This window comes from Gymnoscopelus microlampas, assembly GCF_963454915.1.
Source record: "Gymnoscopelus microlampas genome assembly, chromosome: 10".
NCBI classification, from domain to species: domain Eukaryota; kingdom Metazoa; phylum Chordata; class Actinopteri; order Myctophiformes; family Myctophidae; genus Gymnoscopelus; species Gymnoscopelus microlampas.
This window is the reverse complement of record NC_139947.1, coordinates 52,244,117-52,263,701: the sequence shown is the minus strand read 5'-3', so window position 1 is coordinate 52,263,701 and position 19,585 is coordinate 52,244,117. Positions and strand designations below refer to the sequence as shown.

The window sequence follows — 19,585 nt, the reverse complement described above, 5'->3', positions numbered from 1 at the left end:
TGTTATCTTTAAGCATAGCTTATCAATCATTTAGGCCAAAGCTACTAGATAATCATAATAAATGTCTCTCTTCCCACTCTCTCTCTCTCTCTCTCTCTCTCTCACACACACACACACACACACACACACACACACACACACACACACACACACACACACACACACACACACACACACAGAGGAATGTGACGTTCTCACCTTGGATCTAGGGCTGTAGCGAGGGTGTACAGACGCTCTGATTCAAGGCCACTGAATCTCTTCTTCACAGCTTCCAAGAGGGTGGCTTTGGTTGTTTTCACACCATGGTCACTCTCTTCTGTTTTCTCCAGAAGACGAATTAAAGCTCTGACGGATGGAATAACATCTGCAGCTGATGCAGTTGATTTGCTTATCTTTTTTGTGAGCTCGTCAAAGGGGTCAAGCAGTGAAATCATATTTTCTACCAATTTCCACTGGCTGGTGGTGAACCCGTCTGGCAAATCATAGTCAGCTGCATAAGAACATAGGGCACGTTTCTGTTCCAGTAAACTTTTTAGCATAGCAACAGTACTGTTCCACCGGGTGGGGACGTCCTGCTGTAGCCGTTTGAGTTGATATCCCGTGCCGTTAATTTCTTTCTGAATATTGAACAGTCTGGAGTAGGCAAGATTGGAATGTTTAAAATGACCGACGATGCGTCGCCCAATTGCGATGACATCAATGATGGCACGCTGTGCCAAAACGCCCTCGTTCACAGCGAGCTGGAGTGTGTGCGCCATGCACGGGAGACTTGGGAAACCTGCATCCCTCATAGCCTTCTCCATATTCCTAGCATTATCCCGTAAAATGACGTGCTCTTTTTTCTTTGGGATCCCCCATGCTGCGAACATGGCTCTGAAAGCCTCAGCGATAGTTTCCGCGGTGTATGACCCAGAAAACTCTTGTGAGTGAAGCACAACTCTGTTCATCTCGAACTTCTCATCAATAAACTGCGCAGTTAGGCTTAGCATGGACAAAGGGGAGACACTCGAGCTCCAAATGTCACTCGTGAAGCCGATTGACGCGATCTTGTCGTCCTACATAAGGCTTTCGATGTGCCTGTATATGGTCATATATAATTCCGGCAGGCAAACATCAGTGAAATGTTTACGACCTGGGAGCTTGTATCGTGGATCCAAGCTGGAAACGAGGCGTTTGAACCCGACATCTTCCACAACAGACAGCGGCTGATGATCGAGGCATATGAATTCCATTACTTTTTTATTTAATTCTTTTTTTTTCTTGCTGTCGTCGCTGTAGGGATTCTTTTGATTCAATGTCTCTGTTACGCTCAGCTGAGTGAGTGGCGTTTGGGTTGCTGCTCGCTCTTTCTCTTTCACTGCCTTAGCGCTCGCTAATATTTTATACTCGCCATATTCCTTGGTGTGGTGATCTTTCAAATATCTAATGAGGTTTGTGGTGTTGAAAGACTTTGGAAGCAATCCTCCACGAAGTACCTCCTTCGCACACACATTACAAACGGCAAACTTTACGTACTTCTCCAACACTTTGTAAAACTTCCAGACCGGCGACGCCATTGTTGTTTTTGTTTTCACCCACATGCGCTGCAGTGTGAAGAGACTAGAGTCGCTCTTTCGCCACTGACACACCCCTTAGGAAACTTGGGAGCCAATGAAGTTTCATAACATGGAGAGACAGCCATGCACTCTATAAAATTCACTATATTGAAACGTCATCTAATCGGCCCGTTTTTCTCGGGTTTTTTTATAACTCCGATAAAAGCCGATAGAGGCATTATCGGCCGATTGTAATCGGTTGCCGATTAATCGGAGCATCTCTACACATTTCTTTGAAAATTTGCAGTAATGTACAGGGTCATTCCAAATATCACTGAAACCAATCTTACTCCAATTGGTCAAAGGGGGGCGCTATAGCAATTTTTTGAAAATGCAAACTTTAAACAGGCAAAAGTCATGCCTCGTTTGGCCGACAGCCATTAAACCTGCTTACACATGTGCCTTGACTCATGAGGAACACATGTATCACTTTTACCAGTAAGCTCCGCCCTTAGATTGTCCGCAATTTTGAGCAGTTTGAAAAACACTTAAACCCAGGATTTTTCAGCTATTTGCGTCAAATGGTATCATCTGTCTGACCTCCGTTTTCACTAGATCAGGTCTGTTGGTCCAATGGCTTCCCGCTTAAGTGAATGTCTCACAACATCAAGGTGGCCGGTTCAAGCCTCACTTGGTGCAGACTTCATTTAAAGTGCATTGCAAACAACAAGACTGTATCAATGAACACATGTGCAATTGATAAAGATAACATGAAATGCTTATTTGAGAGGGTATGTTTTTGCAATGTATGACATACTTAATTCTGAAAATAGCCGATCTACAATCTCAAAACTTTTCAGATAGCAACGTGTTTCTGAGCTTGTAGATCGTCTGCTTTCACTAGTTCACTTTTATCTTCAACAGACAACCTCAGCCTGGACAAAGCTATATAGCACTATAGGTAGTGTTGCAGCCTGTCAATCCGAAGGTTGAGGATTCGATTCCTGTTAATGGCAATAGGTTGAGATGTCCAATCAATCCAATCTACTTCCATCTCTCTTCAATCTATTCCCCCTCTCTCTCTCTCTCTCTCTCTCTCTCTCGGTGAGAGGTGGCATTGCAAAAAACATGACCTTAAGCTCAGTCTGCTATGGCTTATTGTGCATATTACTTATAGTTGTGTCTCTCTTTTAATGTATGATATACTTCATTTTGAAAATAGCCGATCTACAACCTCACAGCTTTTCAGATAGCAACGTTTTGTGAACTTGTAGATCGGCTACTTTCACTAGTTTTCGTTCTGAGGAGACACAAAAGACACTATCAGGGAGTCTATATATCTAGCTCAATGAGAAGAAAGGCAGTCTTGGAGTCCGTAGGTTGCTGGTTCGATCCCTGTCCACGACAATGTATTGAGGTGATCATGATTTGGCATTATTCGGATAACACATAGTGTGTCTTGAGGATAGGCTTAGGCGTTGTTTTACTGAGGTTAGGGTTAGTGAGGGTTTAAAATCCTCATCTTAATTGCATGGTCCTCTTTCTCTCAAGTTCAGTATTCTATGTTTCAATGGCTTATTGTGCATATTACTTATCATTGCTTCTTTCTTTTTTTCTCTCTTCATTACCTGGCCCCGTATTATCCGTTACCCGTGTTATCCGTTACCCGTATGTATATATATATTGCAGCTATATTTATTTAAGTTATTATTCATTCCAGACCAGCGTGTGGAGTCCAGTCTGCAGGTGAAAATGAGTTCTCCAGCCAGGACTGTTTCTATTAAACAGGAACCTGAAGACCACCTTAAACAGGAACCTGAAGACCACCTTGAACAGGAACCTGAAGATCACCTTAAACAGGAACCTGAAGACCACCTTAAACAGGAACCTGAAGACCACATGGATCTCAGTAGGTTTCAAGCTCTTTGCAATTTTCTATTTAGGCATTTAGCAGACGCTCTTTATCCAGAGCAACTTAAAGTAATCACGGTAAACACATTCATCAAATGTATAGAGACAGTGTAGTGCCTCAGTAATCTAGGGTCATAGGTAAACCAAGAACCTAGCATCAGTCTAAACAGTATAATATCACAAAATAAATAATCTGTACGTTGAAACTATACAACCTATAGGATTCCAGGTCAACAAATGAAGCTGCCATCTATCTAAATAACATGCTATCTAAATGACATTTTAACCTCTGCTTCTTTTCCATGATTTGGTTTCTGGATGCACTAGTTAGGGTTAGTCACTAGTCACTCACTCGTTTAAGACTCTCTCCTGGTGAGAAAGCTTGAATTTACCTGTTTGATTATTTGTGAGTCGAACGCACATTGTATGCTCCGAACGCAAACACATCTGCACAAACACGAACACACACACACACACACACACACACACACACACACACACACACACACACACACACACACACACACACACACACACACACACACACACACACACACACACACACACACACACACACACACAGGCAGAATATCAAGCAGACAACAGAAGAATTGTACTGTATGTAAAAATCAAATAAAACAGGAATGATGTTTTCTGTATGTAAGGTTGCTAAGTTGTTTCTACTGGTGATTTCCACAGGCCACAGGGAGAGGTCTACAGTATCTAGAGAGATGGCCTCCAAAACATATTCAACGTTGTCAGAGGAACAGCGAGAGATGGACGAGGGACGTGGACTGTTTGATGCAAGGATGCAACCTGTAGTGAAGTTGTACAGGATAGGTATGTAGTGTTTTATTTACTGTGGTTAAACCTGTAATACAGTTGTACAGGACAGTGTTTTATTTACTGTGGTTTAAACCAGGAATCCACAGAATATATTTGGCCAAATAAGGCAACAAAATGCATATTCGGTTTTCGGCTGAAAGGATTTTCAGGACGAATAAATATTACATAATCTTTAGAAGAAATACACAAACAGCACAATCCGATTGTTAAAACACTTTTGAATGGAGAAGTATACAGCAGCTGCTTCTCTCAGTTAAGTCCAGCTGACATTCCTAGTCATAGAGCTATTTAACACTTATTTTAACCAAAGAAAATCACTTACCCTACCTTTTAAAGTCCTTATTCATGTCACATCAAAGTCCTTATTATTTAAGTCATTAGTCATGTCACATCATTTAAAGTCCTTATTCATGTCACATCAAAGTCCTTTCTTCTATTCCTTCATTCCAGGCCAGTGTGTGGAGTCCAGTCTGCAGGTGAAGATGAGTTCTCCAGCCAGGACTGTTTCTATCAAACAGGAACCTGAAGACCACATAGATCTCAGTAAGTTTCAAGCCCTTTACAACAGTGTTGAACCAAAGTGCTGTACACTTGGTAACAAAAAAAAACTAAAATATACAAGAGCAAAACAATAGACAATGCCTAGTGGAAACAGCAACTCTGTCAGAATTTTCGAACGCCAAGGAGTACAAGTGAGTTTTCAAATGTGATTTAAACACAGGCAGAGTTTGAGACGCTCTAACATGGGGTGGAAGCTCGTTCCACAGTTTGGACGCTACGGCGGAAAATGTTCTATCTCCCCGGGTCTTCAGTTTTGTTGGTGGGACCTTAAGAAGTGACTGGTCAGTAGACCTCAAGGCCCTTGTAGAGTTATTGGGAGGTAGAAGCGTCGATATGTGCAATGGTGCCAACCCATTTAAAGACTTAAAAACAACCATTAAAGTCTTCCACTGAATCCTGTAATGAACAGGGAGCCAGTATAAGGAGGTAAGAATCGGATAGATCATACTTCTGTTCCCTGTTAACAATGTGATTAAATCAATCCGTGTCAGATCTTCATCAGGAAATTGAGAGCGCAATAAAAACAGCAGAGCTTTTTCGACCGATGTGTTTACTTTATTTTCCTTTGTTGAGAACTGCAACCTGGGGATGTGTGCGCACTAGCTTTTCATTAAACAGAGGAAGCACTGCATGAAAATGTTCAAGCCTTTACCGGTCTCTCTTTGTATCTATTTCCTAGACGTCCTGCACCTCCCTATGTGTAAAGAGGAGGTTTCCCCTGAAGAGGAGAGGAGCCCCAGTCTGGTCCAGGAGGAACCAGAGCCTCCACACATTAAAGAGGAGCAGGCGGAGCTTCTTCAAAGACCAGAAGAGGTTGATAGGCCAATGCTGATGTCACTAGCAGTGAAAAGTGAAGGTGATGATGGTGAAAACAGAGACACAGAGCCTGTAGCCAGCACCTCAACTGAACACATGAAAACACAAGCTGATGTAGAGGACTGTGGAACATCACATCCAACTAGTGATGACCAGCTCCTCTCTTCACACTGTTCTGAATCTGACATCACTGAAGACAGTGATGAGTGGGAGCCCAGTGTAGATCAGTCACCTTTAAACACACTGAAGTCACACAAGACACAACATGTAGAAGGACAGAGATTGTCTTTGAGCAACAAGATGTCCCAGGACCTGAAATCATCGAAAGAAACTCACTCCATGCAGAGTCACACAGGGAAGAAAAGTGTTAGTTGTAGAGTGTGTTGCAAAATGTTTAATCAAAAGGGACATCTTAAGACGCACATGAGGACTCATACAGGGGATAAGCCCTTTACTTTGATGTTTGTAACAAGGGCTTTCGTCAGAGCTGTCATGTAAAATTACACATGAGGACTCATACGGGGGAAAAGCCAGTCACATGTACAGTTTGTAACAAAGGCTTTCGTGACAACGGTAATCTAAAAATACACATGAGGACTCATACAGGGGAAAAGCCATTTACTTGTTCAGTTTGTAACAAAGGCTTTCATGACAACGGTAGTCTAACAAAACACATGAGGACTCATACAAGGGAAAAGCCAGTCACTTGTACAGTTTGTAACAAAGGCTTTCGTGACAACGGTAATCTAAAAATACACATGAGGACTCATACAGGGGAAAAGCCATTTACTTGTTCAGTTTGTAACAAAGGCTTTCATGACAAAGGTAATCTAAAAATACACAGGAGGACTCATACAAGGGAAAAGCCATTTACTTGTACAGTTTGTAACAAAGGCTTTAGTCACAACGGTACTCTAAAAACACACATGAGGACTCATACAGGAGGGAAAACCTTTAGCTGCAGTTTGTGACAAACGCTTTGGTCCAAATGCACATAGATTCATACGCAGAGAAGCTGTTAGTTAAATGGAAACAATTGTTTTTTTCAAAGGATCAATCTGAGTTGATAAATGACATCAAACAAACATATGATCTATCACCATTATGTATAGCTTCTGCCTCGATTATTTATGATTAATGAGCAGTGATAATGCATTGTATAATTATTATAATGTATTACAACTATGAGAATTATTATGAATCAAGATCCTGGCCTAAATAAAAAGTCTGAGTGACCTTTAATTATGAAGCTGTGTGATACTTGACCTTATACATTATAAATAAGTAGGTCGGGAGGTGGCTTATTGTCGGTATCAGCCGAGTAACACGCAGGAGTCTGTCCCCGTTAGCCCTGGGAGATGGATTGCTGACCTATCCTCAGCTCCCAGTACTTACCGCACGACTTACCGCACCCAAGCCGTGCTACTCATGCACTGAGTTGCCGGTGCCCGGGATCGAACCCATGACCTTGTGGTCTGAAGGCTTTATAATGTGTTACGATTATTGTTCTTAAGCATTAGTATTTATGGGTTCTTATAATTATACAGTATTATAAGTATATTTATAAAGCATTATAGACAAAGAATCCATAGCAAGTGTTACCGTCTATACAACATACTACCTACATGTAGGCTATACAACATACTATGATCACTACCTACATGTAGGCTATACAACATGCTATGATCACTACCTACATGTAGGCTATACACCATACTATGATCAATTACACTCAATGGTGATGATGGGCCAATACAAGGTTTGTTGATTTTAACCACTTAAACACCTGTAGTGTTAGAGAACTGGATAGAGTAAGCATCTACTCCAAATCTCTTCGCCACAAATAGCAGATCTACAAGATCACAATGTTTCGCAAACGTGAGGCATTGTTAACTTGTAGATCTGCTATTTTGGCTAATGTTTCCCCCTAGAATATGGACGCTGGGGTTCAAGTGGTTAAATCAGTAAGTGTTTAACAGGCTGTGTGTTAAGGGTTAAAGATGCTATTTGTTGTGGCAGCTCAGGGGGAATGGAGGCAGGCCTGACAATAAAGTAAGGCCTTTGTTGATTTGTTTCTCAAATCTGATCTTTAGGACTCACTGTTCACACTGCTATTTGCAAGTGAATCAGATCAGATTTGTGTATTCAAAAATAGCCGATCTACAAGTTCACAACACGTCGCATTGTGAACTTGTATATTGTCTATTTTCAGCAAGGGACACCGCTGTATGACAAAGTATAAATCCTGCTTCAGTGTCAGAATGTCCAGACTGAGACACATCTTTAGAAATCAGATTCGAATCACATTTCAAACAAGAATCAGTTTCCATGTGGTTTTATGCGGTTCAGACCTGATCAAATTGATTGATTGATTGATTAGTTTATTGAATATTAAAATTCAAAAGGATAAAAAAAACAGAAGAAAGCCCGTAGGCCTGTTTCAATTGTGGTCCTTTTGGAAAGGGGACATAGGGAGCAACAATACAATACAATATAATAACATAAAAAACATAAAACAAGGCCAAATAAAACTTACAAATTCTAAAAGGACAAATAGAAAACTAAACATCAACTAAACAAAAACTAAGACCCCTCTCTCTTTTTTACTTTTAAAAAACATCTCTTTTCCTCAAGATAGATTACTGGACATAATAATGTAATAATAGTTTAATCTTAGACTGGAATAGACCTTTTCAATTAAACAAATTAAGGCTGTGTTTCATTCAAGTCAAAGTAAACAGGGTGGGTGCTGGTATTGTGAATGTTTATTTAATTAGTATCATTGGTGACACCTGTACAGGGTGTAACATTACACAACTATTTATGTCAATATTCAGGCAGAAGAGAAGTGCTGAGGACACATCTTTTAGTCAGACAGAGGAATGTCAGTCCTCAGAAATATAACAATGTGTAGAATCTGTATTTAAGCTGCCCCAACATCCAGATTATCATAAATATCATAACAATGTGTATGTATCCTTGTATAATCTGTATTTAAGCTGCCCCAACCCCAACATCCAGATCGATGTCAGACTCCTGTTGCCTTCCTAGGCAACAGGAGGACCCTGTCCACCTTTTCTTCTTCCATTTTCTTCCATCACTTTTCCTTTTCCCTTTCTATTTTCCTTTTCTCATTGTAATATTTCCCTCACAGAGGATATTCTCTCACAGAGGAAATGTTACATTTCCACAATAATAACTAGCAACTGAAGCTGTCCAAATATGTAGACTTGTTTTTGATAATATCAACATTTTGATTAAGAGTATAATAACCACACTTTGCGTTTAATGTAGATTATATATTAATTTCATTTTTGTATAACATTCATGTTATTCAAAAGAAAGTGGAAGGCAGTCCCTCCATCCATCCTTCCATCCATCCAGCTGTCCTTTACTCAGTTACACACCTCCTCCACCAGGTGGCGAAAGGCAAGAGTGCCTGGATCCTTTGCTGCTCATCCTTGTTGAACGTTGACCCGGAAGTAAATGCGTGTTGTTTATTTTTCAGGAGCCCGGCTATTGTTATCGTTTCATTTGTTTGGGATCCTCAGCGTAGGAATAGACTTATAGAGAGCTTGGTGAAAATGTCTCATAAAGATAAAGGAGGTAAAATGAGTCAAATGGAGTCTGTACGGCTGAAGATAAATGAACACATGACGTCAGTGGTGGGAGAGGAGATATTGTGTGTTTTGGAAAAACAGCGTGGTGTTGATGTTTGTAGTGTGAAGCTTAATGTCAGAGTGTTTGTGTTGGAGCGCCTCAGTGCGGCTGCAGAGTTCATGTGCAACCTCTTCCAGAGAGAGATAGAGACACTAGAAACTCTGCTGGAGACACAAAACAAACTGCTGGACGTTGACTTTGATATGGACATCCATCCTTACACTGCAGGTTGGTAAACACATTCTATTCAACACGAGCTGTGTGTGTGTGTGTGTGTGTGTGTGTGTGTGTGTGTGTGTGTGTGTGTGTGTGTGTGTGTGTGTGTGTGTGTGTGTGTGTGTGTGTGTGTGTGTGTCAGGTTGACTCCAGGATGAAATGACTAACGGTGTCGTTGAAAATTACGAGGGTGCAAAAAAATGTATATAGTAAAAGTGAACAGTAGGTTATTATCCTGTTATGCCATATTATGTTGATTGATTTAACAACAATTCGCAATAGCTGATATAAAATAACACTGCCGCTAAATAGCATTTATTTAATTTAAGTGTATAATATGCAATCTCTTAATGAATAATTCAATCAATAAATCATAAACCTGAGTGTCTGAACTGCACCCACTCTGCGCAGCATTTATTTTTGATTGAATTGTAACTTTTATTTATTCTCGAAATGAGCATTGAGGTTCACCCTCATATGCAAGGCTGTCGAGATTACAGAACAAGATTAAGATCACACACCCAAGAGAAATCAACAGTACATTCTACTATTCAACAATACAACATATAAAAAACACAGAAACAACAACAGAAGATCTAATAGTAAATGTGTAATTTAAAAACAATCACACATTGAGGTAGGTAGATTTAAGAGTGAGTTATTAAATTGTCTGTAGGAAATTGGGGTGTTAATAATTTTTAGCTTGAGTTGTAAGGTATTCCATGAAATAGGAGCTTAAAGTGTACAATCTGCAAACTTAAAGGAGGAGTTCACCCAAAAAATGACTTATTTTCTATCAATTACACACCCCATGAAGCCTTGATTTCATGGATTTATTTTTGTTTTTGTGGCATTCCTAAGACAATAATTTGATGACCATGTGTATTTCCAGTAGGAGACACAAATAATCTACTTTGTGTCTCCTACCGGATACATTGGCCGGTAGGAGACGGGAATCAAATTATTAGCTTAGGAATGCCACAAAACAAAAAAGAATCCATGGATTCAAGGCTTCATAGGGTGTGCAATTGATAATAAGTCATTTTTGGGTGAACTCCTCCTTTAAAGTAAACATTCAATCAAAAAACCTGAGTGTCTGAACTGCAGGACACAATATGTTCTAAACCAACATAAATCATTCAACATTATAACATCCTGTATCTGGGTTCATTTGGCTGAAGCCAGGCAAAACAAAAATATTTTTTAGATCACTATTGTCTTGAAGTATCTCCCAGACAGTCATATATGAAAACTAAGATATAAAACATAGGCCATACAGGCCTGCTAGGAAAAGCGGGGCCTTTTGGTCTGGAAGGTTGGCAACAGCTACATAGTGGGGGTATGGGAAAGCACAGGTAAAACACCTTGATTTGATTAACCAAAGAAGTCTATTGCAGGGGTCTTCAACAGGGGTCCGGGACCCCTAGGGGGTCCTCATAGTTATTACAGGGGGTCCGCCAAATCTTTGTGTGATATGATTATTTGTTTTTACATTAACCACTTGAACCCTAGTATCCCTTTTCTCACAAAGACGTTGTGAGCTTGTAGATCTGCTATTTTTGGCAAAGAGTTATAGGTGTAGAGGGAAAAAAGAGCAGCAAAAGTTTATCTGAAACACAATTTTATACAATATAGAGGGGGTCCCTGCTTCATCTCTCTCAGCTAGGGGGTCCTTGGCCTGAAAACGTTGAAGACCCCTGTCCTATTGTATTCAGTCTGTTTGAAGCTTGGCCCCATGGGGAACAGAGTGTCAGACATTGACTCCACAACCCCCTCTCTAAGACAGCTGCAAAACAGGTTTGACTGTAGTTGTGTAAACTTCCCACAAGATACAAGCTTATTTAAATCATTGGGTTACAACACAAAGTTACTTTTAAAGATGGTATTATCTTTTGGTAAAAACGTTAAAATGAACAAAGTCTTGATAACTAAAGTAAAAGCCATGTGAGGAAAAAGTATTCACTCTGAACTGATTTCGGTGTCATTGAAAGCCTCATTGGATTAACTATTGTTTACAGATGAATGATTTTTAGTATCATTCTAAAGTGTTGTTAACTTATTAATCAAGTTACGACAGAACAACGATGTGTTATGTCAGTTTATTCCAATAGTCAGCCATGCATAAGCCAATAACGCAAGCAGGTCTGCTAAGGATTTTACAGGATTCAGGGTGTCTTTATACATGAGATGAATGTCGTCACAGTGTAATCCAAGTACATTCATTAACGTTATTAGCAGAATGGGTTACCCATTTGAGAGTTTTGACCTCTCCAAGTCTATGTCACAATCAATGGTCAAGCAGGGAAACCCTGTCTCATCTTGCCAGTTCTCTTCTAAAAGTAGTTTTGTTGCCTTTAGTTGTTGTCTAGGCTTTGCTGGGATGTCCTATGTCCAATTCTATTTTGTGCTGTGTCACAAGTCATGCACTTCAACTCGTGTGGTCAGTTTTTTCTCTTATTACTGTAGTGGTCAATGGCATGATGCAATGAGTCTTTAAATAGCTCCAGGTGTGCTATTACTTGTAATTGGGCCGAGTGGTAGAGTGGGTGAGGGGTCAGCTTTACTGACCCCGTATTCTCATTAATGTATATTTTAGTCCATATTGGTACATATTGATCCCTATAGATCATGTATGTAATCAATAATTGATAACAGTGTATAATGAGCAAAGTAATAATCTCACATCGAAACTTCGTTGTGAAACATGGTTTGGTCCTGAAAGCAGATGTTATTGTCAGAGTTATTCCCATGCAAATGTGTGTTCTAAATGGAACAGGACACGCTGTACACTCGGGCCACGATGGATCAGCTCTTGATTGGTTGAAATTAGGAGTAGGAGGAGCTTTTAAACTTGGAGTGCTTTTTGAGTCTCCCCTGTACATGTGTGTACTTATGTGAGATGCTGGGTGCTGCTATTTCCTGGACCCTTTGCCGTTACCATTTTTGATGTTCCTGGTCTACAAATAAAAGACTCAGGAGAAACCTTATCACCCTCGGATTCTCTCTCTATGTTCTGCACTCTCACTAAGGGCTAGCGCTTAGTGAGAGCGCTAGCCCTCAGCTAGCACGGTGGAGCAGTCGGTAGCGCTGTCGCCTCACAGCTAGAAGGTCCTGGGTTCGATTCCCGCAGGGGACGCTGTGGGCGCTGGGGGCGTGTCATCAGTGCCCATACCCTAGGTGGGGTTGGCGAAACGGCCTCTCTGTGTGGAGTTTGCATGTTCTCCCCGTGTCTCCTATAGTCCTTGGGCCAGACGAGATATCGCTACCACAAAGTTGGCAAAACCTTACCTATACTAAATTGTTTTTTGGGCCAATATAAGTAAATAAAAATATGATAGACTTTCCATAGGAGCAGCTTTTTATATTTTTTGACATGTTGTTATTTTTCTCTATAGGCGGATTTTCATTCATAGCCAACGACATATTAAAAGTTATATAACACACTTTTTGGACATCACACTGCTCCTTTTTTTTATAAATTAAACAAACCTGTGTCCAATTAAAGTAGTTGATGAAGTGGGTGTGGCCTATTTGGTGGTGGAGCAGTTTTTTCAGGAATCAAAGCTGAAGTAGTAGAGGCCCTAGGAGGGGTCCACGCGCGACTGCTTATTTTTTTTTCTAGTTTTGATTTTTGGCATCCATAGGACCTCTAATATTGGGATTTTGATGATCCCAAGAAAAAAAGTGGTCCCAAGTGTGTTTTTTTCAATGTTTTATTAACCCTATGAGACCTGCGGGATGGCTGGCTGGAACGCCGGCGAGACTGTCTTTCGGAGACTGTGGAACACTCAAATTTAGACGTAGCCCAAAGATAGAGATACCATTTGATTCCAGACAACCTCAGGTTTCCAATGGGACCAACCTTGTCATGCTACCTTGTCGGGAAGGGGGCTAAATACCTAATGATTCAAAGTTAAGACAACATTTTGGCGAGGGAAAAACGACCATCACCATTTTCCAAATGGTCCCTTGAGCTGTCACCTCAATATATGTGAATGAAAATGGGTTACATGGATACCTACAAGCCTCTCCTGTACAGACATGCCAAATGTATGCCTATCTCATGCAGTTCTGGGCAAGAACCATGCAGTGTTTTGCATGCAGTACAAATATGTAATTTCTGCCTATTGTAAAAAGGAGACCACTTCTAGGAGAGGAGACTGCATCTATAGCTGTATGAGACCACTGTACTGTATCTAGAAACCACTGTACTGTATCTAGACCACCCCACTGTATCTATTGCTATATGAGACCACTTTAATGTATCTAGAGACCACTGTATTGTATATATACCACCGCACCGTATCTATTGCTATATGAGACCACTTTACTGTATCTAGAGACCACTGTATTGTATATATACCACTGTACTGCATCTATTTCTACATGAGACCACTGTACTGCATATATGAGACCACTGTATTGCATCTAGACCACTGTGCTGCATCTATATCCCACTGTACTGAATCTATAAACCACTGTGCTGCATCCAATCCCACTGTACTGAATCTATAAACTACTGTACTGCATGTATAGACCATTGTACTGCATTTATAGACCACATACATTGACCACTGTACTGTATCTATAGACCACTGTACTGCATCTCAACTCAACACAGCTTTAAACATGTATATATAAAGCACATTTAACATGACTATGTCGCCACAAAGGCTCGGTAGATGCAGTACAGTGATCTACAGATGCACTAGAGTGATCTACAGATGCAGTAGAGTGGTCTAAAGATGCACTACAGTGGTCTACAGATGCAGTAGAGTGGTCTACAGATGCAGTAGAGGGGTCTACAGATGCACTAGAGTGGTCTACAGATGCACTAGAGTGGTCTACAGATGCAGTAGAGAGGTCTACAGATGCACTACAGTGGTCTACAGATGCACTACAGTGGTCTACAGATGCAGTAGAGGGGTCTACAGATGCAGTAGAGTGGTCTACAGATGCACTACAGTGGTCTACAGATGCAGTAGAGTGGTCTACAGATGCAGTAGAGGGGTCTACAGATGCAGTAGAGTGGTCTACAGATGCAGTAGAGGGGTCTACAGATGCACTACAGTGGTCTACAGATGCAGTAGAGTGGTCTACAGATGCAGTAGAGGGGTCTACAGATGCACTACAGTGGTCTACAGATGCAGTAGAGTGGTCTACAGATGCAGTAGAGGGGTCTACAGATGCACTAGAGTGGTCTACAGATGCAGTAGAGGGGTCTACAGATGCAGTAGAGTGGTCTACAGATGCACTACAGTGGTCTACAGATGCAGTAGAGTGGTCTACAGATGCAGTAGAGGGGTCTACAGATGCAGTAGAGTGGTCTACAGATGCAGTAGAGGGGTCTACAGATGCAGTAGAGTGGTCTACAGATGCACTACAGTGGTCTACAGATGCAGTATAGGGGTCTACAGATGCAGTATAGGGGTCTACAGATGCAGTAGAGGGGTCTACAGATGCAGTATAGGGGTCTACAGATGCAGTATAGTGGTCTACAGATGCAGTAGAGTGGTCTACAGATGCACTAGAGTGGTCTACAGATGCACTAGAGTGGTCTACAGATGCAGTAGAGTGGTCTACAGATGCACTAGAGTGGTCTACAGATGCACTAGAGTGGTCTACAGATGCAGTAGAGGGGTCTACAGATGCAGTATCAGTGTCCAGAGATGTCTACAGATCAAGACAGTAGTCTACAGACATACTAGAGGGGTCTACAGACACACTAGAGGGGTCTACAGATCACAGGGGTCTACAGATGCACTACATGGTCTACACAGATGCACTACAGTGGTCTATCGATACAGTACAGCAGTCTATAGATACAGTAGCTAGTCTATAGATGCAGTACAGTGGTCTTTAGATGCAGTACAATGGTCTATACATGCAGTACAGTGGTTTATAGATTCAGTACAGTGGGATATAGATGCAGCACAGTGGTCTAGATGCAATACAGTGGTCTCATATAGCTATAGATGCAGTACAGTGGTATATATACACACAATACAGTGGTCTCTAGATACAGTAAAGTGGTCTCAGATAGCAATAGATACAGTGTGGTGGTCTGCACTAGAGTGATCTACAGATGCAGTAGAGGGGTCTACAGATGCACTACAGTGGTCTACAGATGCAGTAGAGTGGTCTACAGATGCAGTAGAGGGGTCTACAGATGCACTACAGTGGTCTAACAGATGCACTAGAGTGGTCTACAGATGCAGTAGAGTGGTCTACAGATGCACTACAGTGGTCTACAGATGCACCAGAGTGGTCTACAGATGCAGTAGAGTGGTCTACAGATGCACTACAGTGGTCTACAGATGCAGTAGAGTGGTCTACAGACCACTTCCAATATATTCAGTACAGTACAGTGGTTTCTAGATACAGTACAGTGGTCTCATACAGCTATAGATGCAGTCTCCTCTCCTAGAAGTGGTCTCCTTTTTACAATAGGCAGAAATTACTTATTTGTACTGAATGCAAAACACTGCATGGTTCTTTCCCAGAACTGCATGACCATCTTGGATGGCATCTTGAAAATTATGCCTTTCTGCTAAGTATATTTTCCTGGATATTTGGGATGTTCTCAAGCATGCCTAAAGGTACCAGAATCTATTGAAAACCCTTTTCTATCAATGTTTAGGGAGGTTTAGTGGTACTCTTTCTTATATGCCTATTGACCGGTCTATTTCTCATAAAAAGTGCTTGTTTAAGATAAGGCTGAAAATTACCACCCCAGAATGAAATACTATGGGTAAATTATACATTTCCTGAATCCTTAGGGTCATGTCAGTATTCCAGTTGTTGTGTTTTGTGTCTCTGATGTTTCTTGATGCCACAGAACTAAAAGAAAATATATGGTTTAGGCGGAAATTGTGAGAAAAAAAAGGTTATTAAAGGTTTGAAGAGCTCCAGTGACCACTGTACTTATCATACATAGTCACCAAAGGGCTCGAATGAAAGCTCAAAGTGTCCCCTTAAAAACGATACCAAACATAAAATATAAAACATTGTAATATGCCCTGAACGTGAGCCAATACCAAGATATGCACATGTGTCTAAAATGCCATTTTTCAATGGGGGGTGGTAACTTTAGCAGCTGATAACCCCAATTTAGCTGGGCCTCAGGAAGGTCTATCATACAAAAATAATATCTAGGGATGTATAGGAATAAAAAAATCCCAACTAGAATTTGCCATCCCAGGTGGTAGCGATATGTGAGATTTTGGGGTTTGGCCCAAGGACTACTAGGGTAGATACCCTCACAAAAACATGCAGTAATCCTGGTCACTATACCGCCTCTCCCTGGCCAGCCGGGGCGCCTGATGGAGGGGAAAGGAACTGGTTGGAATAACGTTTTCCTTCCACGCGCTACGTCCAACCAGGGAAACTCTCCCCTGTCAGGTGATAAGAAGGTCAGTTGGCTCTCATGCATTGAAGGAGGCATGAGCTCGGCCCTGGCCTCCCTAGGTTGGCAGAGGGAAGGTAACGCCCAGGATTACATAGACAATTGGCACTGTGTGTAAAAAACAGGGTTACAAAATAGTGGGATAAAAATTTAAATTAAATTGGGGGTGGCAGTGGCTCAGGGGTAGAGTGGCCGGGTAGAGTGAACTGGTAAACCGCAAGGTTCCCAGTTTGATCCCGGGCTGGGGCGCTCCCCTAGAGTTAGTGTCAAAGTGTCCTTGAGCAAGACGCTGAACCCCTAATTGCTCCCGATGAGCAGGTTGGTGCCTTGCATGGTTTCCTCCGCCATCGGTGTATGAATGTGTGTGTGAATGGGTTAATGGCACAATCAATGTAAAGCACTTCGGATAGAAGCGCTATATAAATGCACCATTTACCATTTACCAAATTAAATCTGAGGGCTAGCGCTCTTCCACGTCCACGGTGTGTCCACACAGTAAATACTTCAGTCTCTTGTGGGTCACGCAGGTCTGTCTCTCTCTCCCAACAAAACCAGCAGAAACAAAACATAGTCTAGGCCATGCCTTTCGGCCCGGCGGAGACAAAAACAAGCCAGCTAAATTCCGACTGACCCAGTCAGTAGAGCTGCAGCCTCTTCGTATCATTGTTGAACTTCCTGAGTAAGCGATCCTTCCAATCGACGTTCCGAAATCGTTTTGTAAGATCCCCTTCAAACGCCAATTCGATCAAGTTGGCATCTCTTGGGTGAAGCATGCTTCTTCTGTGCTGACTGAAGACGTTGGTTAACATTGAGAGCGTGTTCTCACGGTGGCTGAGGATGCTCCAAACGTACTCCCATGTTTCAGTGCAGTAAGCACGCTTGGCATGGCGGCGAGAGGCTCAGAATAGCGCTGTAGGATGACACCGCTGGGGGTCAATTTGTCTTTGGTAGAGGCAGAGGAGGCCATTTTAGATTTTAAAAACTCGAGCTACATTAAATTTAGACTCCACCAAAGCTGTGTTGGTGAGCTCCAACAGTGGTTTTACCTTCTGTATATAACATCCAAAAAGTGGTCAGTCTGGTCACTGGCTGGGTCAAGGGCACACATTGCCTCACAGGGGAGGGGACTGCACGTCCCCTCTTTTCCCAGACATTACGCTTGCACCCTCATAGCATTGACTGAGGATCTTACCTGTGCCCAGGCCTGCTTTATTCAGCTCCGAAAGGACCAGGTTTATCACACTTAAAGGTGTAGTGAAATGAAAAATATGTTTTTCACACTTTTAGAGCATATCCGTGGTCATCATATGGGCATACCTAACAATAGATGCCAAAAAAAATGAAAAAAAAAACATTTTTTGTGAATTTTTACATCTAAAGTCCCTAAAAAGCCAATCTTAATTACTTCCTGTAAACGAAAACGTGCTGCGTGATGACATAATACAGCCTTCACGAATATAAATGAATCTTGATTACATGCACCTGTTTGATTCCCATAGCTGCACGTTCTTCAAACACAGCTGATTTTAATTACAGAGATACTCCGTTTTGAATCTCATTGAAGATGAGTGTATTACTCATTTTAAACTTCATCTGCACACTAAAATATGTATCTGAAAACATTATAGGTTCGAAATAAGCCAGGTAGTAGCAAACGTGCTTCACTGGCCGTCTCTCTCTCACTTGTAAACAAACACTAGCTGTGTGCCAGCACGGCTGAAGTGATTGAGATCCAACGTCCCATAGCCTGAAGGGATGGGACCTTCTGATTGGTTTAGAGTCGTTGAGCCAACGTTTCGGGCTGAACCTTCAAAATAAAATGACCGAAAATGTCACTTCAGTGCGTCTTTAACGCATCACGGTGCTTTGTGGTGGCCATTACCAACAGCCTCTCATGCACCTCATTATTCACGTTTAGAAAACAATAGACGTGTACCAGCTATTCCCTATTTCTTCCACTATTTCACTGGCCACATTGTTACTCATGAGAGCTATTATTTAGTTCTGAATTTTGTGTGAAGTGTAGGTGTCATTTAGGGTGATGGTGGTAAATACCTTCGCTAGTTCTGTGTCTTTCCTTATCGTGTAATCCATCATAGACAAAAATAGTCCACTTCACCCCCCTTCCTCACTCCAAAGCGTCTAAGGTTCCCCTCAGTGGTTGCTGGTATGTCCAGTGATGTTGCTAGGTTTTCAATGTAATGGGTCCCGGGACCCACAGGTGGTCATTCAAATGGGTCCCAGAAACATTTTATGGGTCCCCAATTACACGCCCCCCTCTATCGTTTTCTTTGATCTCCAATCTCCATATCGTCTATGTGTGTGTGACTGTGTACATTATATCCTAATGCAGTGGATCTCAACCTTCTCAACCAGGCAGCGACCCCTCAAAATAATCATATTTGAACTGGGGACCCCCCGAGGAAGCACTTGGAATTAGGAGTTCATTTTAGCATTTAATTTAGTTTGACTCAGTTTCACAGATACATATTGTGAGAATAGCAGATCTACAAGTTTTTTAGTTTTTTTTTTGTAAATCCGATCTACAAGCTCACAACACCTTGCTTGTAGATCGCTTCTTTCTTATATTATTTCACAATTTTGCCCGTATTTATTATAGTATAGTTTGTTGATT

The 19,585-nt window shown here is 41.5% G+C and overlaps 1 protein-coding gene across 1 annotated transcript in view; it reads left to right on the top strand.

Moving 5' to 3' along the window:
* Window positions 1-867: 867 nt before the first annotated feature.
* LOC311054298 (uncharacterized protein) overlaps window positions 868-19,585 on the top strand; it is a gene marked incomplete at both ends in the record, with an annotated part of 34,397 nt that continues 15,679 nt past the window's right edge. Inside the window, 3 exons of the mRNA XM_084070172.1 lie at window positions 868-922; window positions 1,314-1,317; window positions 9,433-9,557. Of these exons, the coding sequence (XP_083926298.1) occupies window positions 868-922; window positions 1,314-1,317; window positions 9,433-9,557 (184 nt within the window). The remainder of the gene's footprint in view (window positions 923-1,313; window positions 1,318-9,432; window positions 9,558-19,585) is intronic.